Raw genomic sequence first — 17710 nt, 5'->3', positions numbered from 1 at the left:
TAGAAGGACTGGTGGTCGCATCGTTCTTGCTGGTCGAGAGCGGGCGCGACAATTGGTGGCCCGTACGGGGAACCGACTCCCCCACCGAGTTCAGAACTTTCAGCAGTCAGTGGTTGCTGGCAGGGTAAGTTCACAGTGAGTGAAACTTGCGACCCCAGGAGTTTAGGAAGGACCTCGGATAAAATAGAGGTGAGCATAAAGTTGCCAGGAAGCAGGCACAAGGTAACGAAAGGTTCCTGGTTTTGGGATAAGTTAAGGTTCCCGGTTTGTGGACAAGTTAAGGAACTATGATAACCTCAGTGTAGTGATCAAGAGATCCTCGCTGTGTAGTTATGCTTTTTTCTCCCATTGACCCTTTGTGGGTAGGTCTGATAGTTTTGGTCTTGTTTGTTCTGATATATGGACTCTGTTACTGTTTGAAACTGTGTGTAGAGACAGTCAAGACAGGTCAGAAAATCCTTACAGAGCAACAAGAAAGTATGTCGGAGGAAGAGAAGGGCTTAAAAAGAAAAAGGAAAAAGAAAGAAGACACAGTAAAATCAGGTGAACAGAAAGGACGAAACAAAAGAGCCGAGGTGGAGGAGGAAGGCGAATTAGCTTCTGTGCCTCCTCCCTATGCCTCCTCAGCAGCCACCTATAGGTGGACCTTCTGTCCAGAGATTTGGCGTATTGACTCCCCAGATGGACACACAGGTGATTGAGGTTACGGTCTGATCACCACGAGGTATTGTGTCCATCCCCCCTGGGGATCGAGTAGATCAGGTGTTGACGTGGGCGAGAGGGTCTGTTTGTGTGTTTCCACAGGACCAGACGGAACCTCTTTGGGTGCCGGAGAGATTGGTGAGACGCTGCAAGAATGAGGCTCCTGATCCAGTTGCCCCTGTGGATGTGGTGGATGATCCCACAAGCACAAAGGATGGAGCCGAGATGGGAGATCCTTTCGGTGTTCCAGAAGCCGATACCAGCTCGACATGACGTTCAAATTTTTCCATGCCTTTTTGATCCCTGAATTCCCCTTAAAGAGATAGCCCCTCTGGCTATCTATCCCTTGCTTCAGGGAAGATGAGCGGGGATGAGAGCCCTGGGATGTATGCTTGTTATAGTGTGTGTGTTTTTTGTGTTTGGCACATGTGTTAGGTGCAGAGTGTGCGGCCCGCACTTTCGCCATGGTAGCGTAGGCTTTTGCTGCAGTGGAGGCGGGACAATCTCCTCAGATTCGGTTTGCCGCTCTAAAAGAAATTATGCTGCGTTATGCCGTGGGGTGCGAGGCTAAGCACTGCACAGAGGATAGCTTGCTGTTGGCATCCTGTGGAAGGCACGTCTGATTGCATGAAGGTTCAGTGTCCTAGTTCCCTTCCCCCAGGAAAAATGACACGGGAGCTGGCCAAGACCTCTCTGGGTGATGAGCCTAAGGGATGGTTTTGTGTAGGGCCCCTATGTTTGCACACTGGGGATCAGACCTCTACCTTCACCCATGAGGCTTGCTTGCAGCAATTAAGATCTGGCCATAGATTAATCAACATCCTGGCCTTTTGATGCACCTGCTGCAAGCAAAACACAATCTCCCCAGGAGTGGCTTGGCATGATAGAGAGGTAGTCAGTGATAAGACTCCCTGGGCATGTCACCAACCTAAGACAGGGATCAAACCAATGCTGTTTGTCACCCAAGGACGGGTAAGGGACATGGCTGCGGGGGGGCTATCTACAGACATTCTCTCTGCCAAAAAAGAAAAAAGGGGGAATTGTGGGGAGCGGGTGTGGCGGCAGTCCCAAAGGCGCCAGGGACTGCAGCTAAGTCATATGACTTGCACCTGACTTCCTCATATAAGACACAAACATCTTGAGTGCTGGGCAGGTGTACCAGGATACAGGTGAATCCAATTTGGTGGAGATTTGCCCCTGCTGCCCTGATTAGCTGAAGCTGCGTGCCTGGTGAGGTGGCGTGGTCTGCTGTGCGTGGATGGGAACTGAGAGTATAAAAAGAGTGAGAGGCCCAGGGTTCGGGGGAGGATTATTATTCAAGAGAGGATTACTATTAGTGGGGAGATATAAACAAGGGAGATATAAACAGGGGAGATATAAAAACAAGGGAGATATAAACAAGGGAGATATAAAAACAAGGGAGATATAAACAAGGGAGATATAAACAAGGGAAATATAGAGAAAGAAGAAACAGGACTGAATAAACGTGTGCAGAAGAATCCTGTAGCAGCGTCGTTCTTCCTGGCCAGTTGAGCGCGCGCAACAGTTGGTGCTGAAACCCGGGAAGAGAAACATCTTCAGGCAAGAGCGAAGACCCGCTGCTACAGGGAGGATTCAGAACTGCATCACAGGGAAGAAGGGGTTAATAAAGGTTCCCATAAAACAGACTGTTGAGAAGGATCCGGCGTGGATTCAGAACTCTTCAGCTGGGGAAAGGTACTGATGAAGAGAAAGAAGAGAGATGAAGACTGAATAAACTGCTGTTAGAAGGACTGGTGGTCGCATCGTTCTTGCTGGTCGAGAGCGGGCGCGACATAGAATACCCCAAGAGAAGTCTTCTATCATCTAATATATAGAGGTTGTTTGACTAGGCTGTTTTCTTTTGAGTCTAAAAGAAATATAAAAGTGAGCTGGGCTTTGTTTATTTACCAGTGTGTAAGCACAGGTACTCAGGACTCAGCAGTTTTCCAAGTCCTGCCAACATGAAGGCCTAAAACAGAGGCACTATTTGGAGACTTTTATGAAGCGTGAGACAAAGTACAGTCTTTAAAAACCCCCAGTTTCACTCTGTAACAGGAAGTTACTAAAATACTTTCAGTGGGTATCTTTTTCAGACTTTATAAATTGCCCTCCCAAGAGCAATTCATGCATCTTCATGCACCAGCTCCCTTGCAGCTATCTTCACAGAGGCAGCACACATTCCTCGATGGCACACTCAGAGCCCACTGTGGGTGCCAGGGGCACAATCGTGGATTTACACAGCAGCCTGTGTTTCCTTCAAAATAAAAATGAGAGGCGATCTCAGCTCAGCATCGTATTTAATGGTGTTGAGCTGGTCTGGAAGAGTCTACAAGTCTCCAGAGCCAACGGTCCCCTTATACCTGGGGCTCTCCTAGTTACGTTGTGCCCTTAATAGTTTTCTGCAGATGCATGTCACATGACACCCCTAAATGGGCCTAAGATGTTGGAAGTCAGCCATATCAATCCATTTTTTCTTCTACCTTCTGATAACAATTGCAGTTGTGAAAAGAAGCATTTTAAGCAATGGCTGTCATGAGTAGCCAACTTGGAAAGCAACACCCCATTAATACCTTTCTGGTTAGAACAAATTTCCATTGACCCATGAAATGACTCCCTTGAGTTTGTAAATATGAACTGGATATTGCTAAAAGAAACTATAGTTGTCATTTCCATGTTCTTACCCTTCCCAGTCTCTGACTAAGTTTTTGGAATGTAAGGACATATTGTAGAGGATTTATGAGTGCTGGTTCTTGAAAACTCACCATGTTTAAATTTAACAAATATTTTGGTGGCCTTTACTAATTCCTGTCAAGATTGGGCTAAATCAAACCTGAGTGTGGTAGATCACGCTTGTAAGGCAGAGGATTGCCCCTCAGGCGCCAGGCCAGCTTAGACTACAGAGTGTGACATGTCTCAAAAACAAAGCAAACTACAGGAGCAGCAAAAAGATTGTGTTAAGTCATCCCCAAGTGATGTTCTGTGCATCCAAGGAGGAGGGAAAGTTCTGAATCAATAGCTATAGAGTAGGTCTTTATTTCATACACTGTACTGACATAAGTCTATGCCATTTAGGCCTCACACAGTCCTCTAAGGTAGATATTTCTGTTCTTGTTGATAGATGAAAACACTAAAGCTTATCTAGCCAATAAAAGTCCAGGTGGCTCCAATGCCTTGCATGCACTTAACATATCTCAAGTATTGTAGTGCACAGTTACCAACAACTACTGCCACTACCTCTGGTGCCTGCGTTCTCCCCCTCCTCCTTCTCTTCCTCTTCTTCCTCCTCCCCTTCCTCCTCTTCCTTCTCATCTTCCTCTTCCCTCTTCTTCCTCCTCCTCATCTTACTCTTCTTTTTCATTTTATGAAAATGATTGATTGACAGACACCAGATCAAAATACTAGCGTTCTATTTCTTCAAAATAAAACATTATAGGAAATTTTGTGATTTTTTTTTCAGCACATTAAATATGTTGGACAACATATTTAATGACAGCATTAATGAAGCATCTGGCTGACTTTCTATAATTTTAAAACTACTCATGAGCTCTTAGATACGAAATTTATACATATACAGTGGCTAGCACAATATCAGATAGATTTGGCTACTAATGGGCAAGGAAGATTTCATTTCTTGTTTCAAGATGCTGAACAATCCAGAAACCTCAAACCCTTCTAGGAAGAAGAAAGTATCATTTTTCTCTTTTCAGTTATGCACCTTTGCTTTGTGCTTATTCATCATGTTTTAAATAAACAGGCTGAAGAAAGTTGTTATTAAAACCCTCCTCAGGCTTCTTCAGTTTCAGTCTTAAACCAAGTTCAAAATATTCTGGCAAAAATTAAAGGCACCATTCAAACATTTCCATAAATTTTAGATTGTGTAAAAGGCGATAAAACTAAAATGAGCTGGAAAAATGGCGAATAAGCATTTCCTCATATCATAATCCATGATTGTTTTCAGATTTTAAAATTAGCTCTAATACATTCTTGTTTGCCAGAGTCTGTACTACATTTGTTTCTGGATTTAGTTTTATAGAACTCTACTCTTTTATTTTATAGTACGATGATATTAGTGTGTCAGTAAATGGCATGCAGTGTCTTAATATCTCGTATTTATTAATCAAGGAAGGTAGAAAACACTGCCTATGTGCCATCTTCTACCTTTATGACCCAATCTGGTTGAATAGATGTCCTTTTTATAAGAGAACCAATAGATTGGCCACAAGCACAGGCACACTTGGAAGACTTGTGCTCCCCGATAGTCAAGAGCCTCCTGCAGTCTACAGCTCCAAGTCTTGGGATGCCAGCACAAGAACAGTGTCCGTCTCATGGTGTCTCCACTAATTACAGTTAAGGTTGCTCCTTTGTCCTTCTGCTCTCCCCCTAGTGAGTGTAAACCCGTGTATTAGCTCTAGCCTAACATTAGAACCTACTTAAAAATACATACAGCAAAAATACATTCCCTTTTATTGTGTAATGAAATAAGTATAAAATTATGTAGAAATAACAGGTTTTGTTCAAACATTATTGCACTGTCACCCAGCAGCTTTTAGAGAAAAGGTTCAGGAGTGCTTGTGTGGCATGAGGGATTTTAAGGAGATGGCTCAGAAGAGGTCTCCAGTGGCTCTCGGAAGCTGCACATGAGATGGCCACGATAACTGAAAAGGGCTTATCACTTGTTTAGAGTTATTACTAAATCTCATTGTCAGCATATTGTCTTTCCCAGAACTGTTGAGATGACGGTTTGACTAACTTGTTCTTTTCAAGAATGGATATAGTAGGACTTAGGAGACTGAGACAGGAGGATTGCGATTTTGAGGCCAGCCTGGCATACATTACAGAAGAAATAAAGAGGAAAATAAGGAGAAAAAGGAGGGGGGCGGATTAGATTCCTTTGAAGTAGACTTGTATTACACACAATGCTTCATGTGAGCATGATTTGAAATTCAACACTAATGTTCTTTGTTTTTTACTTTAAATAAAATTAATAGCAATCTGCTTTTGGGAGTTGGGGGACTATTAAAATTAAGAACATATGCTAAAGTACAAGTACACATTTTGGTACCTAGAATTTGAAAAAAAAAAACTGTTGATATTTGATGCAGGCAGCTGAAAGAGATGTTTCTGTAGACAGTACAGTGTCCCTTTTGTTTTCAGACCTTGGAATTAAGAACAATCATTCTGCTCTCTGGACCTTTGCATCACTACCCACTCCTGGGTAAATGAGAAGAAATGCACTTCTCCATAGATTTCTCAATGACTTTCTCATTTCCATCCTTTAAGCATCATCTCAGATATTGTCTCTTTATTAGGACTAAACCTTCCCAGCCTATGCACAGCAAATCTCCATCCATATCACAGGCACGGTCCCTGCATACCCTCTTTATTTATATCTTTGCTATCCTTTGACAGACGAGCTCCACAAAGAAAGACAGACTTTATCTCCCTTATTGATCTTATGTCTAACATAGTGCCTATCCCAATAAATGTCTTCACATTGTGAATTAAGTACATACATTAGTGGAAATGAAGGAGTGGGAAAGAAAGGAAATAAGACATTGGAAGAAAATGAAAAAATAAAACTTGCTAAAAGGAATAAACAATGTCCTGAGAAATAGTCTGTAGTCTGAGCATTGCTCTATGCATGCCCAACTTGCAAAGAGAGTAGTAAAGATGTAAAATAAAATGGCACTCTTTCTCTTCTCCTCTTCTATCTCTGTTCTCTCCTCTCCCTGCCACCGGATGTGTGTGTGTGTGTGTGTGTGTGTGTGCGTGTGCGTATACATATCATCATATCCTCTCCAGAAACACACAATGTTCTCTGTCAAGTAGAAAGTAATTCTTAATATGTTCTCTGTCAAGTAGAAAGTAATTCTTAATAGACATCAACATCTTCCAGTAGCCACTCTGCTTGTCGAAAGGTCCAGATTCTAACTACCTGCAGTTGGGCCTGTCTCATGCTCGAGCTATGCACTGTATCGTGGAAAACACCATAGACAAGGCTTAAGCAACTCCCAGGTTAGGTTTCAGTAAAGCTTGGTTTAAGGACCCTGACATTTTGATTTCATACAACTTCACTCTCCTTTGGTTTATTTCAACCAAATAAAAATATAATGACTGCTGCAGTTCATGGTCCTGTGAAAACAGGTAACTGGCTGGATCTGGCTACTCTCCCGACTCCTGGACTAGCTTCATGGGAATCTAATGGGAAAATGTATTTTGAGAGATGAACTGGCACAGGGATGTTGGGAATAAGTCTGTCACTTCTATATAAGATAAAATTTCTGTTGGTAGAATTGGCAGAGAAGAAAAGTCTAATGTCATATGACGAGACCTCCCTAATCTAAAATCACTGAGCTGAGCATCCTGGATGTTCCATTACCTATAGTAAACGAGAGTCTGAGCAACACTCCTGGTAGCTGAGACTGCCCAGGGGTGGCCACTAAAAAGCCATCGTTCTGCATATTCCCTCTTTTCGTAGACCTGGGAACTGACAATCGTTTCTTTCAGTGCAGTTTTGTGAAATCAAGCCAACTTGTGCACATTACGTTAAATCCCGGTGTTCCTTACCATCCTGGAGGGGACAATGTTTCAAGTACTGATTTCTCTAGACTTTGTGGTTTTAAGTGCAATAAGGACTTACCTGGGGAACCATTTAAAAACACTGAATGATGTATTTTCTCTAAATGTAAGAATTCAAAAATTAGCTGGAAATTATGCTGTGTATTCATGTTATTTTTACCACTGTACTATTTTGAGTATTCCCAATAACTTTAAGATAAGAGAGCTCTCCTACTCTTTCCTAACTCCCATCTCTCTTAAACAGCCGAATCTGCTATTTAAACTTCCACCTTGGGAAGAAGCTAGTCAGACTACAGTGAATGCTCAGAGTGCAGCTCAGATGGAAGATAAAGCAGTTAAGTATTTCATAGCTAGGAATATTTAGGCTATTTAAGTTGAATAGCTGAAAACCGCATCTGCTTTATTGTTGGGCATACAGGATAACCCATCCCTCAGGTGTGCTTCCTACAGGGATGTATAAACAAGTTATTCATTTGTGGTTTTCCTCTATATCATTAGATATATGAAAACAGCCCAGCTACCCATTGGTTGCACAAGGGTAGGTAATCTGAGTTTAATTTTGTATCCGTTACCCACTTTTCTTCTGTGCCTCTCTGTGTGTATTAGGAAATACAGATTGATAATAGTGTTTTAATTAAAGCCAAACCAAATAGGAAGAAGAAAATGTGACACAAAGTCAGCCAAATAGTTTGTTTTAAAATGTCCAGCTCAGGTCTTGGCTATTCTCAGCTGCAGCCCCTCTGGCATGTAACACTGAGAGGTAGTTACACACAGCACCAGGTGGACAGAACATGACAACGCCCCGCAGAGGGTTGAGTCAATGACTCTGTGAGTAAACCAAGATGAGGATTGTTGGAATTGCACATAGATGAGCCATTTAACCACCAGGGTGGACTGTGTGGTTGTGCTATTTAAGACTGTGTCACACACATGGCAGCCTTACAATGATGAGGCTGTAATTCAGTCCTCAGGAGGAAGGAGCTTGGGCCAAAGGGTCCTGTGCTTAGATGGGGTTTCTTGTCATCATTTTCTTCCAAGAAGCTCAGGGAATGTGTGCCCTTGAGGGAAACAAAGGAGATGTCATCTGCAGGGCTCTCCTTGGCCCAGCTGTAATTGGAGGTCATCAGATTCATATCGCTGTTCTTTCTGAAAATATAAGACCACCCTAATATTTCCCACACATTTTGATGACACAAGCCTATTCATAAGCTGTGACATAGTCAACACTGCAATTTGACCTGTTCAGGCATCAGAGATTTTTTTTTTCTGCAAATGTGTGACTAGCTTCACATCTGGAGACCTGAATTCTGTGTTGTTAAGTGTAAATAAGTCCTTGAAAAAAATTATGATGTGTTGGGTTCTGAGTTGCTGGCTTTCTTCCTCTACTCCCCAACTGCTATTCTTGCATGTCTCTCTGGGAATAGTTTATCTTAGAAATCATATCAGCTGTCATTTACATTGCCTGGGCCATAGGCTTTATTTTATTCTGCTGATAATTTTCCCTGGTGCTGTAGCCCAGATGCCACACACTGAACACCACCTTTTCCCTCCTGCAAGTAGCCATTTCAGTGTGGAATTGGGCACTCCCAGGAGAAAGATAGTGCCATCTTTCACCTTCATTCTTCCTTTAAGGTACATTTTGTAGATTCCTACCTATTCACCCCATTACTTGTGTCTCTCTCTTCTTCTTTTTCTTTTTTCTTTTTCTTTCTTTCTTTTGTGTGTGTGTGTGTGTGTGTGTGTGTGTGTGTGTGTGTTTAGCTTTTTTTCTTTCTTTTATTGGATTTTTTAAATTTACATTTCTAATGTTATCCCCTTTCCAGGTCTCCCCTCCAGAAACTTCCTACCCCTCCCTCCTTCCCCTGCCTCAATGAGGGTGCTCCCCTACCCACCCACCCACTGCCGCCTTACTACCCTGGCCTTCCCTTACACTGGGGCATTGAACCCCCTCAGGCCCAAGGGCCACTCCTCCCACTGATGTTCAACAAGGCCATCCTCTGCCACATATGTGGCTGGAGCTATGTGTACTCTATTATTGGTGGTCCAGTCCCTGGGAGCTCCAGGGGGTCTGGACTGTTGACACTGTTGCTCCCTGCATGGGGCTGCAAACCCCCTCAGCTCCTTTAGTCCCTTCTCCAATTTCTCCATTGGGGACCCTGTGCTCAATCCAATGGTTGGCTTCAAGCATCCACTTCTGTATTTGTCAGGCTCTGGCAGAGCCTCTCAGGAGACAGCTCAAGTCAGCAAGCACCTCTGTCATCTGCAATAGTGTCCATGTTTGGTGACTGTAGATGGGATGGATCCCCAGGTGGGGCAGTCTCTGGCCGAACTTTCCTTCAGTCTCTGCTCCACACTTTGTCTCCACATTTGCTCCTGTGAGTGTTTTGTTACCTCTTCTAGGAAGCACTGAAGCATCCACACTTTGGTCTTCCTTCTTCTTGAGCTTCAGTTGGTCTGTGAATTGTATCTTGGGTATTCTGAACTTTTGGGCTAATATCTACTTATCAGTGAATGCATACAGTGTGTGTTCTTTCCTGACTGGGTTTCCTAACTCAGGATGATATTTTCAAGTTCCATCCATTTGCCTGTGAATGTCATGAAGTCATTGTTTTTAATAGCTGAGTAGTACTCCATTGTGTAAATGTACCACATTTTCTGTATCCATTCTTCTGTTGAGGGACATCTGGGTTCTTTCCAGCTTCTGGCTATTATAAATGTGGCTGCTATAAACATAGTAGGAGGAATTTTACAGTGATCCTTCATTTTCAAAGATAAAAGTCTTTTATTTTGAAGTGGAGTGAAAGAACTAATTATAGTATTAGTTTTATAGAGCTAAGTGGAGGAATTGGTAGCATCTTGAAACAAAACTCACCACCCTCCTTTCAGGCTGTACTTTCCAGTCTGAAGTCTAGAGACAAATCGACAAAGCTTCATTCCCCACCACCTCCCATTTTCATTCTCCACTTGAGAAGCCATCACCCAGGCCCTTCTGGGTTTCCTTCAGCAGTAGATACTAAACTGTACCCCATCCTTGTGAGAGTACAACGCTACCTTCAGTGGAACAACCAACTGACTTGTCATGGTCAGCAATGATGTCATAACAAGCAAAACCACCGTCTAAGTGCTAATCTGAGATTGAAGCAGAAGGAAGGCCTAGAAAACAGCTGCTAGCCCACAAGTCTCCATCTTGGCAACAGTAATAGCCAAGAGAATGCACTGGAAAAGCAGAGGAGACCCTTTGAGTTTGCTTTTAAATCCTATGATTGTCCCTGTGTCTCAGATCCTTGCCACACCAGGCCAGATGACAAGGAGTGTTATTAGATACTCTGTCTAGGCCAGGATTTGGCATGTTTCTGAAACTTGCTTTTTTTTTTTTTTTTTTTTTTTTTTTTTTTGGTACTGTCTGGTCATTTAGTGACATTTTAAAATAAAACCTTCATGTGTTACTATGGGTTTTTTTTTTTCATTGATTAGTTTTGATTTCTCCTTTTGGACAATGAAATAGGTTACTTTGAAAAAAAAAGCATATAAGTATCTAATGAAATGACAAATAGGTAGTATCCAGGGAGATGAGGTGATAATAAACTCTTTGTACCCAGTGATAGGTAAATTGAGCCTGGATGATTGGCACACCAGTGCCATCCATCTAGTACTATCTAATTTCAAGCTTCTGAGAGTCTAGGCTAACTTTCTTTGCCTATTAAAAGGGAGCATGCAATTTCATGTATACGTCATAATTGCATATAGTTTATTCAAAACCAATTTATGCTATATTGTAAAAGCTTTTGATGTAGCTCTGGTTTTTTCACTTTCATTTTATTGAAATCCCTCTAGGAGATTCCTTTTTGGTGACAGTCAATAAGAGCTTTGTTCTTCCATTCTTTGGACTATCTTGACATTTGGGGAAGAGTGCATTGAGGTTATTTCTACTTTTGTTTTGTTGTTGTTGTTGTTGTTGTTGTTGTTGTTGTTAAATAACCAAACAACCAAACTGTTAAATGCAACAGCTTGCTATGAGGAAATACTCAGAAGGAAAAATGTATATCCTACTTGCATTTTGTTCCTTACAATTACCCTTTGTTAAAAGATTAGCAGGTACTGTGTGATTGTCCTCTAGATAGAGTTGACAGTAGGCCTGGTGAGATGGCTCAGTTAGTAACATGCCTGAAATGTAAGCATAAGGACTTGATTCCCATTGCCTCTTCAGAATTGGACATTTTCATATATGAATGTAACCAAAGCAATGGGGAGCTGGAGAGAGGAGGTTTCAGGCTTGCTGCCCAGTTAGGCTAGATACGTGCTTGACTTGCATGAGGTGGAGAGTGACTGAGGGAGACACTCATCATTGACACCTGGCCTCCACATGCACACACACAGGCACATGTGTGCAGGAACACACAAAAAAGTTGGTAGTGACAAGAGGGGCCCTGTATAGTGGTCTTTGGCATGAAGCTGAGCAGTTGCATTCTCGAATAGGCTATGTGCCTTTAATAGGAAGATGTCCTCACTGTGGGGTTTTCTTTTTGAAACCTCTATCCCCATCATTATTCCCTGTTCCAAAGAGGATTGCCAAATTGTTTTATGTGTAAAGCTTTGCTGTGGAACAGACAGATTCATCTTATGTTTGCATGCCTGTGTTGTTTTTCTCCTACGTTCAGGATACACTTAGAGCCTTTCTCTGAACATGCTGTGCTATTATAATGAGGGCAGTAGAGTTCTTCAACTGTATGTTTCTATGGCAGATGAATTCTTATTATTTTAATCCGTAAGCTTCTAATTCATTGCTTAAATGTGATAACTAATCCAGTGTGTCTAATTGATTGGTTCAGTTGATTCAAGTGAACGGTTAGTGATCCACCATTCAGATACCAGTGATCCATTTCATGCTCATTTCCAACCTGGCTGACAGTCCTTTCCCATCTGCAGTGATATTAATGAATTTGTCTCGGTTCATTCCTGAATTCTAATGCACACTCCATTCTGACCATAAGTAAATGAATATTTATGGTTCACAGCAGAGTGTTCACCTCATCCTAAAAAGTTAAAATATATTTTAACAGTATGCATGCTGTAAGCTTCCTCCCAAATATAGCTCTGTCTACATGACCTGCCAAGCTCAGAATAAATTAGAACACAATGTCTAGCTGTATTATTCTCACTAGATAGTGTATGATAGTCACGTGTAAGAATAGCTGCTAGCCCTGCACTTTTAAGCCACTGACTGTGCACCCTGTCTGTGGCAGTCCTGTAAATATTAAAATTATTCTTTGTTGCCCCTGTAGATGTTTCTTAAACTTTGCTTAGAATAAAAGAATGGTAGAAAATGAATTATCTAATCTCACACACACACACACACACACACACACACACACACACACACACTCCAATGATAACACTGTAGACTTTATCCTCCCTAAACATTGTTTCTTCAAAATATTGGAAGGAACTTTCTCCTTTGATTTCTTTTTTGATATTGTTGTTGTTTAATTTTATATTCCCCTTAGATATTAATGTTTTTGCCTCTGTATTAGTCTTGTTTCTTTTATCCTCATTACTGGTATTAGTTATCCATAAATATTTCATGAAGCAGAAATATATTTGCTTAATTCAATGATTTATTTGTATACTATTCTTCTATCTTATTTTTAGATGTTTTTATATACAGTAAATGAACTGGCAGACCTTAGGTAGCTTTGCAGAGTCTCCCAACATTTTAAAAGCCTATACAAAATTATGTAAGAGTGTGTTGTATACAGTGCTCATTTTCCTGGGAAGATATCTTTTCATCTGACACCCAAACCTATAACTGTAACAATAAAGTCACTAATCTATCTATCTATCACCTAAAATAGTTTTATCATAACAGCATCTTCACTCCTGTGGAGGTTGTTATCTTCCCCCATCTTTAATGACTCCTTTAATGTCACCATGCTTTTCAGGGTTTAGACTTAGAAATGAGGGTTCAAAGGGGGGGGGGGTTGAGACCGGAGGTGGTGCTTGGAGATAAAAATCTATGGAAACAAAAGCTGGCACTTCAAAGAGAAAAAGAGAAAGGGGAAACACCCCACCCCAGAAACATTTAGTAGAGCGGTATTTGCATTTTTGGTCATGTATGGTATTCTACCTTCATAAATGTTTAAAGCATGTAAATTTTTTTGTTTTGTTTTTTGTTTTGTTTTGTTTTTTTGTTTTTCGAGACAGGGTTTCTCTGTGTAGCCCTGGCTGTCCTGGAACTCACTCTGTAGATCAGGCTGGCCTCGAACTCAGAAATCCACCTGCCTCTGCCTCCAAATCATGTAAATTTTAAAGGATAAGGAGTCCCTTTGTCTTATGTTCTGCAATTGAGACTTTGAAACTCTATGGTTTAGACCATGCTCAATATCGGGAGCAATGACTAGACTCATATTAAGCTGTTGTTGTTTGACAACTGTAATGAATAAAATGTAGGTTACTAAGAACTTTCTCTTTCCTTATTTTAAAAAAAAAGAATTCACATTTGTTTTCTTTGTGTGTGCATGGGGAATGCCTGTAGCGGTCCACAGATAACATCTATGAGTTGATTGTCTCCTTCTACCATGTGGGTCCCAGAGATCAAACTCAGGGGGTCAGGCTTGTGGCAAGGACAGGCTCCCCTGACTTTTTCTTTTTCTTTTTCTTTTTTTTGGCATTTATATTTCATTGCAACCTGACTCCATTACTTTTTATGAAGAAAGTAGGCTGCAGACAAGTAGGCAATAGTAAACTGCATGTGGATATAGTACTGATAGGCCTTTATGTTTTAAACAAATGGTGCTTTTGACTGTTTGGGTCCATAGTCCTTTGACTAGGCTCATGTTTACAAATCATACAAATATTTAGATAGAATTCAGACATATAGCATGAATGAGATTATCTTTGCCATATGTGTGATAAGAATGAAAGCAGATGGAAATATAATTAAGCTCTTGTGTTTTGACATTATATGGATTTGCTTATCTCAAGCCATTTCAAATGCCTCATCTTAAAGTATAGTAACATTAAACAGGGTCAGCCCACACAGCATGGTATGGGGGAAACTTCAAGTCCACATAAGGATTATAAATATTTGGCATTCCTACATAGCTGTTCATATCTAGTGGCCAGGGCAGCCTTGTCTATTTAGTCTGCACAAGATAGTGAAACATTGCTGACTGGTGTTGCTCTTGGTTTGTTGTGAATAGGAAGCCTGGTAGCAACAGAGTAGAGACCATTCAAGGTGCCATATGCATTAGGGATAGCGCTCAAACATGACACTAATTAGTCACCAGGGAATACTGACTTATGAAACTCGTCGTGGTGGCAAGATGGAAGTCCTTTCAAATATGCCAACAAAATGGAATTGAACAAATTGTGCCACTCAGTAGCCAGCTTTGGGTAGACATTTCATTCATAATATATAATATAAATATGCTAACTTGTGCCCTCGTGGTCAAATGTTTAGCTTAGTTTCCCAGGGTAAGGACTGGGAGTCCACGTACAGAACTCCTCTGGGGAGACCCCGTGGTTTCTGGTGAGGCAGACAGGATGCTAACGAGGTCCTCATTCATTCTGTCTCTAGTTCCGTGATACCCTGGAGAGGGGAGGGTTGAGGGATCAATGCATCATTAATCTGATTAAAGGAAAGGGTCCAGGTCCCAAAGATTTCCTCCAGTTGCTCCAAATATCCAAAGAAAGACACATGGCCTTGGCCCCCGGAGAATCTGGCCTTCATCTTGACCTTCAGACTTAGCTTGCTCTCAAATCCAGTTTTGAAACTTGGTGACTATGTCTCACTTGCACCTTTCACTCTAGAGAGTTATGATTGTAGGTGTTGACTTCAACACTTTTCCCCCTCAATCATTTAGCTTGTTAATCAGTGCTGCTGTCTGTGACTCCTTTAAAACAAGTACTTCCATAAATTCAGATTCCATAGCTACTCTACAGAGTAACTATATAGCAGGGCCCTTTAGGGGTCAGGGTTAGCTCCATGGGAGACATTCCCAGTCAGTATTTGTGGCTGACTTTTAACTGTTGAAGTTATGTCTAAGTGTTACTAAGCACAGGCTTCGCTGTGTACCTGAGTGGGCTGGTGTGTGTGTTGGTGTCACGTGTGTACCACTGCTGCCAGCCAGCTGCGAGCCATGCCAGCACATTTATCTCTTAGATATCCTTAAGTGGAAAATTGGAACAATGTAGTAATGATATGAGCTATTCCTCCCAGTAACTGGATCTGAATTCATCACATTTACTATTAAATGAAGCCCAGAGGTCCTATCCACCAATAGGTGCAATAAGAAGAGGTAATTGGGTCCTGCCTGCCTGTTTTTCTGTTGCTGAGATCATCCGAGTAAGAGCTTTTCCGTTTTTATCATAATATTTTGCTAATAATAGCTAGGCAGAAAAGCCTGCAAACATACAGCATCGCTTTAATAATTCTGTATTATGCTTCATTTGCAGGACCGTGTAAATGCATTACAAATGGTAAGTGGGGGCCTTTGCCTTCTTGTATTAGAATTACTGATCTCTAATGTGGATTTCGGAGCCCACCAATGGAAACAATTTCAGAAAACATTTCTAAAATTACTGCTAAGATCTATAGTGGGGAAGGCACTGGACTGAATCTGAAAGGTAAGTGAATGTAAACTTTTCAGATGAAAACTTCAAATAAAAATGTGACTGTACGGGAGGAGCTGCAGCTGTCTTGTAATGGCCATGCCAAGATGACCGTGGGAAGGGATTAGTATAACTCCGATCCATGCCTTATGTTGTTTCTGCATGTTGCCCTCAGGGCAGTGGTTGGACGATGAGCAACTTGAAGTCCAGGTTTTTAACTTTCCATTTTCAGTTTTCATTATTATTGTGCCCCCCAAACAAAACAAAACAAACAAAAATACCCCACCAAACACACAAAAAAACCATGAAACCAGATCAGCCTTCTGACAGCTTTACTGACAGCTGTAAACAGTACATGATTGCATTCGTTTATTAGAAAAATGATGAATTTTAAAATATAAGAACAAAGTCACATGCCTGCAGTTGAAGTAAGTAGGTGAAGTATAGCATTTTCACTGACCAGGCTGCAGTCATTGTAGGAGAGACTTGTGTTACAATTCCAAATGAAAATGAATTCAAGAAATAAAATCCTGTGTACTTCAGTGCTGGCTTAGGAAGCCAAGGTTCAGATGCATGAGACAGCGCTCACACTGCAGACACTTGACTCGACAGCAGCCATGTGAAGCAGGAAAACAGGACTGGGGATGTGGCTCAGGGGTGAAGAGCCTGCCTATCATATACAAGACTGTGGGTTTGGTCTCTAGCACCGCACAGGGTGAAAAGTTAGGAACCCAGTAGAATACAGAGCATGCTGCTTTATGGCAAACTACTATGTAGTACTAACAAGGCATATTTGAAGAAGTGAAGATTGCCATGCTCTTGTTGGAGTTGGGGTGGAATATTGCCATGTACAAAATGTTGATACAAATGCTGGATATGCATGTTTTTGCATTAAATGGTCATTAAGAAATGACATAAAATACTAACAGTATCTTTGGAACACTGGGAATTTTATTTTGGTAAATTTTTAATGTACAGGAAGGAATAAAACTCCTTTAAGAAATAAAGCTAATAAGTAAGTCTCTGTCCTTTTCCATTTAATCTTTTATTTATTTATTTATTTTTACTAGAAATATGAATAAATGGGCCTGTTTTTACAAAGCGACGCTGTCCAGACACTAAGGGATTTCTTCCCTTGATTTAACGGGACCACTCAGACAGTTCTCTTACCTACCCCCTGTCAGTGTGACAGACTAGAGAAGTACACTGTCTGGTTTTCTCCACAGTTGTATTGTGCTTCAGGAGTGTCTTGCTAACAAGCTTATGAGTTAAATATTCCTTTAAAGATATGGAAAAAAATCACAATGTGTATATTTGCAGATGTAGACTGAGAGCAGAAAGTACAGTAGATACACATATAGAAAAGTGTCTCACAACTCTGCATCTGTAAAAATGGTGAAGGTTAAAATAATTTTAGCCAATCTTGATACCGGAGAAAGAAAAAAGCTTGGGAACATATTGAAGCCCAGTGTTGGGTTGTCATTATCATTGTGGTCATGTGTTATTATTTTAATATCTGAACCTTATCAGTATGATATCCAAATCTAAAAGTTACATCCACGCACAGTCTTTCTCATTTCCTTGTATTTGTTGGTCTTTTTATGTGCCTCCCATCTTTCCCAATGAAGAATCATGCAGTAGAGTCTTAAAGGTCTTTTACAATGGGTCCCCTGGAACCAAAGGTAAAAATTAAAAATCATCATGAGAAAAATAAAAATGATTAAATGGGCTGCAGTTGGTACAGTACTAGGTTTCTCAAAAAAATAATTATCATTAGTAAAACCATAAAAATTAAAAT

At 41.0% G+C, this 17710-nt stretch overlaps 1 protein-coding gene across 8 annotated transcripts in view; it reads left to right on the top strand.

The window, feature by feature from the left end:
• Positions 1-17710, top strand: part of Cep128 (centrosomal protein 128) — a 385966-nt gene that overhangs the window by 305534 nt on the left and 62722 nt on the right. For 6 of the 8 annotated variants that reach the window (XR_001780497.2, XM_017315228.2, XM_030246966.1 and 3 more), the window contains 2 exons: positions 7547-7636; positions 15757-15780. Coding sequence is in view for 7 of the 8 variants with exons in the window: in XM_017315228.2 (XP_017170717.1) it covers positions 7547-7636; positions 15757-15780 (114 nt within the window). In the remaining variant the exon portion in view is untranslated. The remainder of the gene's footprint in view (positions 1-7546; positions 7637-15756; positions 15781-17710) is intronic. The other 2 variants (XM_030246965.1, NM_181815.3) reach the window with 1 other exon arrangement.

This window comes from Mus musculus, chromosome 12 (genome assembly GCF_000001635.26).
Source record: "Mus musculus strain C57BL/6J chromosome 12, GRCm38.p6 C57BL/6J".
NCBI lineage: Eukaryota > Metazoa > Chordata > Mammalia > Rodentia > Muridae > Mus > Mus musculus.
The sequence above is the reverse complement of the archived record's forward strand: the minus strand, read 5'-3'. Positions and strand labels throughout refer to the sequence as shown.